General features: G+C 45.2%; 1 protein-coding gene across 10 annotated transcripts in view; it reads right to left on the bottom strand.

Moving 5' to 3' along the window:
- The window catches only part of LOC149356282 (uncharacterized), a 104546-nt gene that overhangs the window by 49652 nt on the left and 40540 nt on the right, over positions 1-14354 (bottom strand). For 5 of the 10 annotated variants that reach the window (XM_089584155.1, XM_089584160.1, XM_089584161.1 and 2 more), the window contains 2 exons: positions 6381-6485; positions 3032-3136 (listed from right to left, as the gene is read on the bottom strand). In XM_089584155.1, the coding sequence (XP_089440281.1) occupies positions 3032-3136; positions 6381-6485 (210 nt within the window). Of the gene's footprint in view, positions 1-3031; positions 3137-6380; positions 6486-9719; positions 9783-11462; positions 11506-14354 lie in introns of all 10 variants that reach the window. The other 5 variants (XM_089584152.1, XM_089584151.1, XM_089584158.1 and 2 more) reach the window with 2 other exon arrangements.

Genomic DNA, 14354 nt, shown 5'->3' on the forward strand with positions numbered 1-14354 from the left:
GCGAGCGCGTGGCAGCGCTCCGCAGTCTTCCGGTAAATCCGCTCGTTGAAGCAAAGTAGCGCATGTGGACAGCAACCTCCAGCTGGTGTCTCGCATCGTCTGCTATGGATAAGTTTCCACAGCACCGATAATCTTCTCTTCCTGCCACCAGATTTGGAAGCTTCATGGCTGGCCCTGACTGACGTTCTCGGCACTCAAATCGCATCTCTGTTCCCTCTGTATCGGCGTTCACTTCGTCGTTATTATGGGTGGCAAAATAAACTCCTGTGTAGTTGGCACAGCTAACTTCGGAAGTAACGTGAACGGACACTCGGAACAAACGGGAAACAACCATTTTTGGAACTCGTTGAAGCAACGTCTTGCACATGTATACGGATCTTAGACGAAAGCCCAGAGGCTTTGCAAGCCCACTGCTCTACGGCATTTTCTTGCAAAGCATAGTGTCTGATGTCATATTCCTACCAAGCCCGGTGGCACGGGCAAAAGGAACGCGCTACTCTGGAAACTTACCCAGTGACTATCTGCTTTAGACTCGACAGCATTCACCTCAGCATGTGAGCGAACGAGGCAGACAACAGCAAGGGTCACATCCATGCCCCACTACGCATGCACCAGTTTGCTTCGTTATGTGGCCGCACTGGTTGCACTGGCTCTCTACGCAGCGTAGCTACACACTCGCGTGTTCACCCTATAACAATACACGAGCCTGTAGGCGTGTGAAGCTTTCGACAATCAGGGTTACAAGCCAAAACAAGAAAGGAAAGAACTATCGCATGATATAGTTATGAGCACCGTTGAAGTCCACGATGTACATGACGGTCAAGCAGCCACGTGACCACACACGTGCGTGTTACTAAAATTCTCAAAATGGAATAGCCCTGAAAAGCAAATGCCTCCAAGTTCTCAATATAAATATGCACGCTTACATCAGGCAGTAAAAAGGTAATTAATGATTTTAAGCTAATTACTAAATTTATGCAGACAATTATTACCCCAAATTGTGTCCGCCTGGCCACATTACCAAGGAACAAAAGTGGCATTAGCATATGGCATTTCACATTTTAAAAAAAAAATCAGTGAAGTCTAACTTTGAACACCCTGTATATAGCACAAGATATGAAAACACAAGCAGAAGACAGATGCTATCTTGCCCCCTGCCGTACTTTTCGTCCCAAACAATTACCAAATTACCAATACGCAAGAGCTCAGGCATGTACTCATTAGTTGAACGCTGCTAAGCGGTTCACTTTTTCAGCCTTCCGAAAACGTCATTATACCAAACATGCTTGCAGTCAGCGTATCATACAGACTGTTGTATTGACATCATCATCAGCCTACGCCCACTGCAGGAAAAACGCCTCTCCCTACTTTTCAAATAAACCTGCCCTGTGCCATCTGTGGCCACCCTATCCCCGCAGACTTCAAATCATCCACACACTTAACTTTCTGCCGCCTCCTGTTACGCTTGCCTGCTTTTGGAATTTTGTCCGTTACTTCAAACGACCATTGATCAGATCATTTTGCCTTCGCACTAAATACCCTGCACAAGCCAATTTCATCTTGACTTCGGCCGGGGTGTCATTAACTCGCTTTTGTTGCTTGATCCACTCTGCTTTCTTCCTGTTCCTTAACGTGACGCCAATCATTTTCCTTTCCATAGCTTGCTGCACTGTCCTCAGTTTAAAATGAACCCATTTCGTCAGCCACCGCAATTCTGCCCAATGGGTGAGTAGCGGAAGCATGTTCCATTTATCTTCTTTATTACCAAAAATACTTTCTAATTAAGGGGGGACAGGGGGCTCCAGGGCCCGAAAATCACGAAAAAAAATTATTTTTTGAAAATAGCATTTCAAAATCTACAGTCGGTCTTCTACATACCTACGAATTTATTCGTTGCCTGAGTCAGTATTTTTCTGTAATTCCATTTTACAAAGAGCAATCGAGCTGAATTCGTGCATCAAGTTGTGCAAAAACGGCATTTTTGAAAAAAAGCGCAGCGTCCGTTTCGCAGCCGTGAGCGACTCCATCTTGGTCTCATATCAAAGAGCGATTTCTCGTTTTTAATTTCCCACCGTGTTGCCTGCTTTTTGCGCATTGGTTGATGAGAAATGTGGCCCCAAAACAGAGTCACAGCGCGCGCTTCCATTCGTTGCTGAGCCCACGTGACTAAAATCAGCTCCTCTGATTGGTGGATCTCGGCCCATATCGTATGCTAGGAGCACCAGACCACAAGCGAGGCGCCAATCTGTCAGATCAGCGTTGGCACCGAAAGTTTCTGGACGATGTCGCAGCCACGGGTCAAATTTTGAACGAATAATTAAAGTATACAATGTTGGGAACAGATTTCCCAATTTCTGCTCAATAATTTTATTGTGCACACTAAATAAAACTGCTCGTCAACCAGTCTTCCCTACACTGAACTTGAGGAGGCTGTAAAACAGCCAATAGAGGATTAATCGAAAAAGTACTTCCTATATTGTATTGCTTGTACTGTAGACTATCTAGCCACACATTAAAAACTGTTTTCTGATCAGTGTTTTTTTTTCTATTGTTCTTGCAAACAAAGGACTGAAAATGTATATCTTGACAACCAATTGACATATATGAAAAATAACTACATGTTTGAAATCAGCATAAAAAACTGATTAACAGTGCAAAGTTTTATTGCATTTAGTCCAAAAATAAAGAAAAAAGTTTTAAGACCCCTGTCCCCCCCTAAAGACGTGCTCCACCACAAGTTACACATTTCCACTACAACGAGTACATATTGGGTTAAAAAAGAGCGGGGGGGAACACGTCGAAATTCGGATGTCGAGAGCGATAAATAAAATTTCATCAAATTGAAACTTAGCCAGGAGACGCCTCACTGATAGCAACGCTACGCATGAATGGATGGATGACGAAAGGTATCGCGGATAATTAATGGCCCCTTTGAAGCGCGGTATATGGGACAGCATAGAGCTATAGTATCTCTACGCTTTTCTCTTAGATTCCACGGTTATAACTGATAAAGTAACGAATATCTCCTTACTTGCGTATTCCTCCAGTGGAGGAAACGGCCACGTGTAACGGCATGGCGGCAAGTAAGGGAACTTGCTTGAGCTCGTATCCATCTTCTGCAGTCGACGAATGGGACCTGCAAGGTTGATATGCACCACATAAGGTGCAGGCAGCGCCGCGATGCTGCAGCCGTCAACACCTTTACGAACCACGATGCGCCTCACAGACGACAGAGGAGCAATGTAGGTCCCCCCGCACTTATTTTTCTCGCCCTTGCTAATATACGTTGTTTTGTATCGAAATGTGCACGGACAGGCTCGTACATTCTTAATGTGAACACGCGAGCGCGTGGCAGCGCTCCGCAGTCTTCCGGTAAATCCGCTCGTTGAAGCAAAGTAGCGCATGTGGACAGCAACCTCCAGCTGGTGTCTCGCATCGTCTGCTATGGATAAGTTTCCACAGCACCGATAATCTTCTCTTCCTGCCACCAGATTTGGAAGCTTCATGGCTGGCCCTGACTGACGTTCTCGGCACTCAAATCGCATCTCTGTTCCCTGCGTATCGGCGTTCACTTCGTCGTTATTATGGGTGGCAAAATAAACTCCTGTGTAGTTGGCACAGCTAACTTCGGAAGTAACGTGAACGGACACTCAGAACAAACGGGAAACAACCATTTTTGGAACTCGTTGAAGCAACGTCTTGCACATGTATACGGATCTTAGACGAAAGCCCAGAGGCTTTGCAAGCCCACTGCTCTACGGCATTTTCTTGCAAAGCATAGTGTCTGATGTCATATTCCTACCAAGCCCGGTGGCACGGGCAAAAGGAACGCGCTACTCTGGAAACTTACCCAGTGACTATCTGCTTTAGACTCGACAGCATTCACCTCAGCATGTGAGCGAACGAGGCAGACAACAGCAAGGGTCACATCCATGCCCCACTACGCATGCACCAGTTTGCTTCGTTATGTGGCCGCACTGGTTGCACTGGCTCTCTACGCAGCGTAGCTACACACTCGCGTGTTCACCCTATAACAATACACGAGCCTGTAGGCGTGTGAAGCTTTCGACAATCAGGGTTACAAGCCAAAACAAGAAAGGAAAGAACTATCGCATGATATAGTTATGAGCACCGTTGAAGTCCACGATGTACATGACGGTCAAGCAGCCACGTGACCACACACGTGCGTGTTACTAAAATTCTCAAAATGGAATAGCCCTGAAAAGCAAATGCCTCCAAGTTCTCAATATAAATATGCACGCTTACATCAGGCAGTAAAAAGGTAATTAATGATTTTAAGCTAATTACTAAATTTATGCAGACAATTATTACCCCAAATTGTGTCCGCCTGGCCACATTACCAAGGAACAAAAGTGGCATTAGCATATGGCATTTCACATTTAAAAAAAAAAATCAGTGAAGTCTAACTTTGAACACCCTGTATATAGCACAAGATATGAAAACACAAGCAGAAGACAGATGCTATCTTGCCCCCTGCCGTACTTTTCGTCCCAAACAATTACCAAATTACCAATACGCAAGAGCTCAGGCATGTACTCATTAGTTGAACGCTGCTAAGCGGTTCACTTTTTCAGCCTTCCGAAAACGTCATTATACCAAACATGCTTGCAGTCAGCGTATCATACAGTCATACAGACTGTTGTATTGACATCATCATCAGCCTACGCCCACTGCAGGAAAAACGCCTCTCCCTACTTTTAAAATAAACCTGCCCTGTGCCATCTGTGGCCACCCTATCCCCGCAGACTTCAAATCATCCACACACTTAACTTTCTGCCGCCTCCTGTTACGCTTGCCTGCTTTTGGAATTTTGTCCGTTACTTCAAACGACCATTGATCAGATCATTTTGCCTTCGCACTAAATACCCTGCACAAGCCAATTTCATCTTGACTTCGGCCGGGGTGTCATTAACTCGCTTTTGTTGCTTGATCCACTCTGCTTTCTTCCTGTTCCTTAACGTGACGCCAATCATTTTCCTTTCCATAGCTTGCTGCACTGTCCTCAGTTTAAAATGAACCCATTTCGTCAGCCACCGCAATTCTGCCCAATGGGTGAGTAGCGGAAGCATGTTCCATTTATCTTCTTTATTACCAAAAATACTTTCTAATTAAGGGGGGACAGGGGGCTCCAGGGCCCGAAAATCGCGAAAAAAAATTATTTTTTGAAAATAGCATTTCAAAATCTACAGTCGGTCTTCTACATATCTACGAATTTATTCATTGCCTGAGTCAGTATTTTTTCTGTAATTCCATTTTACAAAGAGCAATCGAACTGAATTCGTGCATCAAGTTGTGCAAAAACGGCGTTTTTGAAAAAAAGCGCAGCGTCCGTTTCGCAGCCGTGAGCGACTCCATCTTGGTCTCATATCAAAGAGCGATTTCTCGTTTTTAATTTCCCACCGTGTTGCCTGCTTTTTGCGCATTGGTTGATGAAAAATGTGGCCCCAAAACAGAGTCACAGCGCGTGCTTCCATTCGTTGCTGAGCCCACGTGACTAAAATCAGCTCCTCTGATTGGTGGATCTCGGCCCATATCGTATGCTAGGAGCACCAGACCACAAGCGAGGCGCCAATCTGTCAGATCAGCGTTGGCACCGAAAGTTTCTGGACGATGTCGCAGCCACGGGTCAAATTTTGAACGAATAATTAAAGTATACAATGTTGGGAACAGATTTCCCAATTTCTGCTCAATAATTTTATTGTGCACACTAAATAAAACTGCTCGTCAACCAGTCTTCCCTACACTGAACTTGAGGAGGCTGTAAAACAGCCAATAGAGGATTAATCGAAAAAGTACTTCCTATATTGTATTGCTTGTACTGTAGACTATCTAGCCACACATTAAAGACTGTTTTCTGATCAGTGTTTTTTTTTCTATTGTTCTTGCAAACAAAGGACTGAAAATGTATATCTTGACAACCAATTGACATATATGAAAAATAACTACATGTTTGAAATCAGCATAAAAAACTGATTAACAGTGCAAAGTTTTATTGCATTTAGTCCAAAAATAAAGAAAAAAGTTTTAAGACCCCTGTCCCCCCCTAAAGACGTGCTCCACCACAAGTTACACATTTCCACTACAACGAGTACATATTGGGTTAAAAAAGAGCGGGGGGGAACACGTCGAAATTCGGATGTCGAGAGCGATAAATAAAATTTCATCAAATTGAAACTTAGCCAGGAGACGCCTCACTGATAGCAACGCTACGCATGAATGGATGGATGACGAAAGGTATCGCGGATAATTAATGGCCCCTTTGAAGCGCGGTATATGGGACAGCATAGAGCTATAGTATCTCTACGCTTTTCTCTTAGATTCCACGGTTATAACTGATAAAGTAACGAATATCTCCTTACTTGCGTATTCCTCCAGTGGAGGAAACGGCCACGTGTAACGGCATGGCGGCAAGTAAGGGAACTTGCTTGAGCTCGTATCCATCTTCTGCAGTCGACGAATGGGACCTGCAAGGTTGATATGCACCACATAAGGTGCAGGCAGCGCCGCGATGCTGCAGCCGTCAACACCTTTACGAACCACGATGCGCCTCACAGACGACAGAGGAGCAATGTAGGTCCCCCCGCACTTATTTTTCTCGCCCTTGCTAATATACGTTGTTTTGTATCGAAATGTGCACGGACAGGCTCGTACATTCTTAATGTGAACACGCGAGCGCGTGGCAGCGCTCCGCAGTCTTCCGGTAAATCTGCTCGTTGAAGCAAAGTAGCGCATGTGGACAGCAACCTCCAGCTGGTGTCTCGCATCGTCTGCTATGGATAAGTTTCCACAGCACCGATAATCTTCTCTTCCTGCCACCAGATTTGGAAGCTTCATGGCTGGCCCTGACTGACGTTCTCGGCACTCAAATCGCATCTCTGTTCCCTGCGTATCGGCGTTCACTTCGTCGTTATTATGGGTGGCAAAATAAACTCCTGTGTAGTTGGCACAGCTAACTTCGGAAGTAACGTGAACGGACACTCGGAACAAACGGGAAACAACCATTTTTGGAACTCGTTGAAGCAACGTCTTGCACATGTATACGGATCTTAGACGAAAGCCCAGAGGCTTTGCAAGCCCACTGCTCTACGGCATTTTCTTGCAAAGCATAGTGTCTGATGTCATATTCCTACCAAGCCCGGTGGCACGGGCAAAAGGAACGCGCTACTCTGGAAACTTACCCAGTGACTATCTGCTTTAGACTCGACAGCATTCACCTCAGCATGTGAGCGAACGAGGCAGACAACAGCAAGGGTCACATCCATGCCCCACTACGCATGCACCAGTTTGCTTCGTTATGTGGCCGCACTGGTTGCACTGGCTCTCTACGCAGCGTAGCTACACACTCGCGTGTTCACCCTATAACAATACACGAGCCTGTAGGCGTGTGAAGCTTTCGACAATCAGGGTTACAAGCCAAAACAAGAAAGGAAAGAACTATCGCATGATATAGTTATGAGCACCGTTGAAGTCCACGATGTACATGACGGTCAAGCAGCCACGTGACCACACACGTGCGTGTTACTAAAATTCTCAAAATGGAATAGCCCTGAAAAGCAAATGCCTCCAAGTTCTCAATATAAATATGCACGCTTACATCAGGCAGTAAAAAGGTAATTAATGATTTTAAGCTAATTACTAAATTTATGCAGACAATTATTACCCCAAATTGTGTCCGCCTGGCCACATTACCAAGGAACAAAAGTGGCATTAGCATATGGCATTTCACATTTAAAAAAAAAAATCAGTGAAGTCTAACTTTGAACACCCTGTATATAGCACAAGATATGAAAACACAAGCAGAAGACAGATGCTATCTTGCCCCCTGCCGTACTTTTCGTCCCAAACAATTACCAAATTACCAATACGCAAGAGCTCAGGCATGTACTCATTAGTTGAACGCTGCTAAGCGGTTCACTTTTTCAGCCTTCCGAAAACGTCATTATACCAAACATGCTTGCAGTCAGCGTATCATACAGACTGTTGTATTGACATCATCATCAGCCTACGCCCACTGCAGGAAAAACGCCTCTCCCTACTTTTCAAATAAACCTGCCCTGTGCCATCTGTGGCCACCCTATCCCCGCAGACTTCAAATCATCCACACACTTAACTTTCTGCCGCCTCCTGTTACGCTTGCCTGCTTTTGGAATTTTGTCCGTTACTTCAAACGACCATTGATCAGATCATTTTGCCTTCGCACTAAATACCCTGCACAAGCCAATTTCATCTTGATTTCGGCCGGGGTGTCATTAACTCGCTTTTGTTGCTTGATCCACTCTGCTTTCTTCCTGTTCCTTAACGTGACGCCAATCATTTTCCTTTCCATAGCTTGCTGCACTGTCCTCAGTTTAAAATGAACCCATTTCGTCAGCCACCGCAATTCTGCCCAATGGGTGAGTAGCGGAAGCATGTTCCATTTATCTTCTTTATTACCAAAAATACTTTCTAATTAAGGGGGGACAGGGGGCTCCAGGGCCCGAAAATCGCGAAAAAAAATTATTTTTTGAAAATAGCATTTCAAAATCTACAGTCGGTCTTCTACATACCTACGAATTTATTCGTTGCCTGAGTCAGTATTTTTCTGTAATTCCATTTTACAAAGAGCAATCGAGCTGAATTCGTGCATCAAGTTGTGCAAAAACGGCGTTTTTGAAAAAAAGCGCAGCGTCCGTTTCGCAGCCGTGAGCGACTCCATCTTGGTCTCATATCAAAGAGCGATTTCTCGTTTTTAATTTCCCACCGTGTTGCCTGCTTTTTGCGCATTGGTTGATGAGAAATGTGGCCCCAAAACAGAGTCAGAGCGCGCGCTTCCATTTGTTGCTGAGCCCACGTGACTAAAATCAGCTCCTCTGATTGGTGGATCTCGGCCCATATTGTATGCTAGGAGCACCAGACCACAAGCGAGGCGCCAATCTGTCAGATCAGCGTTGGCACCGAAAGTTTCTGGACGATGTCGCAGCCACGGGTCAAATTTTGAACGAATAATTAAAGTATACAATGTTGGGAACAGATTTCCCAATTTCTGCTCAATAATTTTATTGTGCACACTAAATAAAACTGCTCGTCAACCAGTCTTCCCTACACTGAACTTGAGGAGGCTGTAAAACAGCCAATAGAGGATTAATCGAAAAAGTACTTCCTATATTGTATTGCTTGTACTGTAGACTATCTAGCCACACATTAAAAACTGTTTTCTGATCAGTGGTTTTTTTTCTATTGTTCTTGCAAACAAAGGACTGAAAATGTATATCTTGACAACCAATTGACATATATGAAAAATAACTACATATTTGAAATCAGCATAAAAACTGATTAACAGTGCAAAGTTTTATTGCATTTAGTCCAAAAATAAAGAAAAAAGTTTTAAGACCCCTGTCCCCCCCTAAAGACGTGCTCCACCACAAGTTACACATTTCCACTACAACGAGTACATATTGGGTTAAAAAAGAGCGGGGGGGACCACGTCGAAACTCGGATGTCGAGAGCGATAAATAAAATTTCATCAAATTGAAACTTAGCCAGGAGACGCCTCACTGATAGCAACGCTACGCATGAATGGATGGATGACGAAAGGTATCGCGGATAATTAATGGCCCCTTTGAAGCGCGGTATATGGGACAGCATAGAGCTATAGTATCTCTACGCTTTTCTCTTAGATTCCACCGTTATAACTGATAAAGTAACGAATATCTCCTTACTTGCGTATTCCTCCAGTGGAGGAAACGGCCGCGTGTGACGGCATGGCGGCAAGTACGGTGTCCTTAACTCTTTCGCTACCGCGGAAAAATGCACGATTTGGAGCGTACTGAAAGAAAATTTTTTTTCTCAAGAACTAATACACCCAGCACATATTGCAATGCATGAAATTGTAGCTTATTAGTTACACTTCTGAATGAAACAAACACCAGAGTTGTGTGTGCAAAAGTAAATGAACATTTATTTGTGAAATTTGCTAAAAACACAAAAAAAGTATATAGCAAAAACAAAAATTAGCGGCTGCACTAAGCCCGGACTTGATTAGAGGAAAACTGGAATATACAAACTGTTGCGCATGTTTATAGCTGTCATTATTCACAGTTTCAGTTATGAGAAAAATTTACTGCACTTTCCATGGCTTGTCAAGTGAGGGGTCATGACTGTGGTGCCACTGTGAAGAGCAATCCGAGGTGAAGATGTGAAGCAGAGGTAGACTAATAAGTGCTTCACATAAGGTTTTATCTTTGTTCCTCCCTTGTTCTCTGATAGCCGAGCTTGTAGTTTCTTCTTTTTTTCATTCTTTTCGGTTGGTGTTGAATAGATTCTATGAGAGGATTGGGGGCGTGGACTTCTTTTCCCTCATCATACCCGAATATTTCTTGAATGAGCAGCTCCCTGAAAGCCAGCTGATAAAATTTGGCATTTTAGGCAAGCTCTAAAACATCAGGATCGATGAAATAAGTTTTATCAATGTGGTTCAAAAGCCAGGAAGGACACTTTTCAAGTGTTGCCAATAGAAGCTGCCGCCACTGAATCATCCGGGTCCGTTACGTGCAAAAAACAAACAAAAAAAGCGAAAAACCATTTTTGAGGAATGATTTTTGATGGCAGAGGGCCAGAATAGATTATTCTGGTATTTCAGTAGAGATACAGTCGTGGCAGGTCAACAATTCCAATGTATATGATGATTCCAATGAACATTAAAATCTCCAACAGATTCACGTCTTCCCATGAGCCGTCACGCCGAATTTGCTGAAAATATTCATCCATGCATACTTATTAGTGTTTCTGCACACGATCTTCATCATCTCCGCCGTGAAGAGCATAAAAAAAAAGTTGAGAAGTCGAGAGAATCTCCGAGCACCGCTCCGCAGCGATGTGCCGATATGGACACCTAGCTATCATCTTGGTTGAAAAACGCGACGCGACCTTGAGCATTTGGCAAACTGTCTTCGCCATGCGTTGTCAAGACTCTGAAGCACAAAAATAAACCACTGTCATCAATTACAAACCGTATGCACCGCAGAAAACACACAGCGAACGAAAACAGAACTTACATGCAAGTACGCGCTGACGTTCCAGGCTCCGGAGGCGAAGTCTCGCTGCCGAAACCGAAATCCGACGTTTGTACATTGTTGCCCGACTAATAACCGCTGCTTTCGTCGCAAAAAACGAAACCGAAACCGGCCGACGTGCTCGGTGTCAGCTTTGGCTTTCGAGGAGCGCGCGGCGACGCGGACGCCATTTTCTCCGGCGGACGCTGCTGCGGCCGTTCAAAGTTTTATTTTTCACGGCGCCCCCTCATGTCAAAACACTAAAACCAAGGCCGCAATCGAAAGAGCAGTTGTTGAGCTCGCTAACTAGATGGCGGAGCACGTCCACAACGCTCCAAAATGAGCCTTTTTGCCCGGGCGATTTGAATCGATCATATGTGAACGATCGCCTATGGCGCGGTAGCGAAAGAGTTAAGGGTAGTATCCATGCGCTCCTGCAGACGGCGAAGGGGACCTGTAAGGTTGATATGCACCACATAAGGTGCAGGCAGCGCCGCGATGCTGCAGCCGTCAACACCTTTACGAACCGCGATGCGCCTCACAGACGACAGAGCAGCTATACAAGGGGGGCGTGAACTGCTTCTGGCTTTCGTTTCGTATATTAAGCGGCGTGGGTTGGACAATATTATTCACGGAAAAAATATAGCGCACTCAAGAAAACAGACAAGGAACACTGAACAACACAGGCGCTTACTCACAACTGAGCGTTTATTCCAAAAGCGCCGAAAAAAAAGAAAGAAAAAAAAACCACAAAGAGAAACAAAGGCCACCACGCAGGTGCACAGGATGAGAGTAACACAGGCGCGTCTAGGTAAGGAAACTACTTTTCATGAAGAACCACCATTGGGTCAGCAACACGTGTGTTCTCATTCTGACGGATATGATAGGCCTCGGAGACATCTAGTCAGTTGATTTGGGTGCCGGAACAAGATCGTGGTATTATCAAGCAAAGGCTCACAACCACTACATTTAGAACAGTGTTTAGCAAGACTGGAAGAAGGCGGCCTTTTCAAGGACAAAGAGTGCTCTCGCAAACGTATATTAAGGCAACGGCCAGTTTGACCAATGTAGGTCCCCCCGGCCGAAGTCAAGATGAAATTGGCTTGGGCAGGGTATTTAGTGCGAAGGCAAAATGATCTGATCAATGGTCGTTTGAAGTAACGGACAAAATTCCAAAAGCAGGCAAGCGTAACAGGAGGCGGCAGAAAGTTAAGTGTGTGGATGATTTGAAGTCTGCGGGGATAGGGTGGCCACAGATGGCACAGGGCAGGTTTATTTGAAAAGTAGGGAGAGGCGTTTTTCCTGCAGTGGGCGTAGGCTGATGATGATGTCAATACAACAGTCTGTATGATACGCTGACTGCAAGCATGTTTGGTATGTGGACAGGCTCGTACATTCTTAATGTGAACACGCGAGCGCGTGGCAGCGCTCCGCAGTCTTCCGGTAAATCCGCTCGTTGAAGCAAAGTAGCGCATGTGGACAGCAACCTCCAGCTGGTGTCTCGCATCGTCTGCTATGGATAAGTTTCCACAGCACCGATAATCTTCTCTTCCTGCCACCAGATTTGGAAGCTTCATGGCTGGCCCTGACTGACGTTCTCGGCACTCAAATCGCATCTCTGTTCCCTGCGTATCGGCGTTCACTTCGTCGTTATTATGGGTGGCAAAATAAACTCCTGTGTAGTTGGCACAGCTAACTTCGGAAGTAACGTGAACGGACACTCAGAACAAACGGGAAACAACCATTTTTGGAACTCGTTGAAGCAACGTCTTGCACATGTATACGGATCTTAGACGAAAGCCCAGAGGCTTTGCAAGCCCACTGCTCTACGGCATTTTCTTGCAAAGCATAGTGTCTGATGTCATATTCCTACCAAGCCCGGTGGCACGGGCAAAAGGAACGCGCTACTCTGGAAACTTACCCAGTGACTATCTGCTTTAGACTCGACAGCATTCACCTCAGCATGTGAGCGAACGAGGCAGACAACAGCAAGGGTCACATCCATGCCCCACTACGCATGCACCAGTTTGCTTCGTTATGTGGCCGCACTGGTTGCACTGGCTCTGGCGTGGCAGCGCTCCGCAGTCTTCCGGTAAATCCGCTCGTTGAAGCAAAGTAGCGCATGTGGACAGCAACCTCCAGCTGGTGTCTCGCATCGTCTGCTATGGATAAGTTTCCACAGCACCGATAATCTTCTCTTCCTGCCACCAGATTTGGAAACTTCATGGCTGGCCCTGACTGACGTTCTCGGCACTCAAATCGCATCTCTGTTCCCTGCGTATCGGCGTTCACTTCGTCGTTATTATGGGTGGCAAAATAAACTCCTGTGTAGTTGGCACAGCTAACTTCGGAAGTAACGTGAACGGACACTCAGAACAAACGGGAAACAACCATTTTTGGAACTCGTTGAAGCAACGTCTTGCACATGTATGCGGATCTTAGACGAAAGCCCAGAGGCTTTGCAAGCCCACCGCTCTACGGCATTTTCTTGCAAAGCATAGTGTCTGATGTCATATTCCTACCAAGCCCGGTGGCACGGGCAAAAGGAACGCGCTACTCTGGAAACTTACCCAGTGACTATCTGCTTTAGACTCGACAGCATTCGCCTCAGCATGTGAGTGAACGAGGCAGACAACAGCAAGGGTCACATCCATGCCCCACTACGCATGCACCAGTTTGCTTCGTTATGTGGCCGCACTGGTTGCACTGGCTCTCAACGCAGCGTAGCTACACACTCGCGTGTTCACCCTATAACAATACACGAGCCTGTAGGCGTGTGAAGCTTTCGACAATCAGGGTTACAAGCCAAAACAACAAAAGGAAAGAACTATCGCATGATATAGTTATGAGCACCGTTGAAGTCCACGATGTACATGACGGTCAAGCAGCCACGTGACCACACACGTGCGTGCTACTATAATTCTCAAAATGGAATAGCCCTGAAAAGCAAATGCCTCCAAGTTCTCAATATAAATATGCACGCTTACATCAGGCAGTAAAAAGGTAATTAATGATTTTAAGCTAATTACTAAATTTATGCAGACAATTATTACCCCAATTTGTGTCCGCCTGGCCACATTACCAAGGAACAAAAGTGGCATTAGCATATGGCATTTCACATTTAAAAAAAAAAATCAGTGAAGTCTAACTTTGAACACCCTGTATATAGCACAAGATATGAAAACACAAGCAGAAGACAGATGCTATCTTGCCCCCTGCCGTACTTTTCGTCCCAAACAATTACCAAATTACCAATACGCAAGAGCTCAGGCATGTACTCATTAGTTGAACGCTGCTAAGCGG

The sequence above is a fragment of the Amblyomma mixtum genome, chromosome 3, assembly GCF_055824585.1.
Source record: "Amblyomma mixtum isolate Tamu chromosome 3, ASM5582458v1, whole genome shotgun sequence".
Lineage (NCBI taxonomy): Eukaryota > Metazoa > Arthropoda > Arachnida > Ixodida > Ixodidae > Amblyomma > Amblyomma mixtum.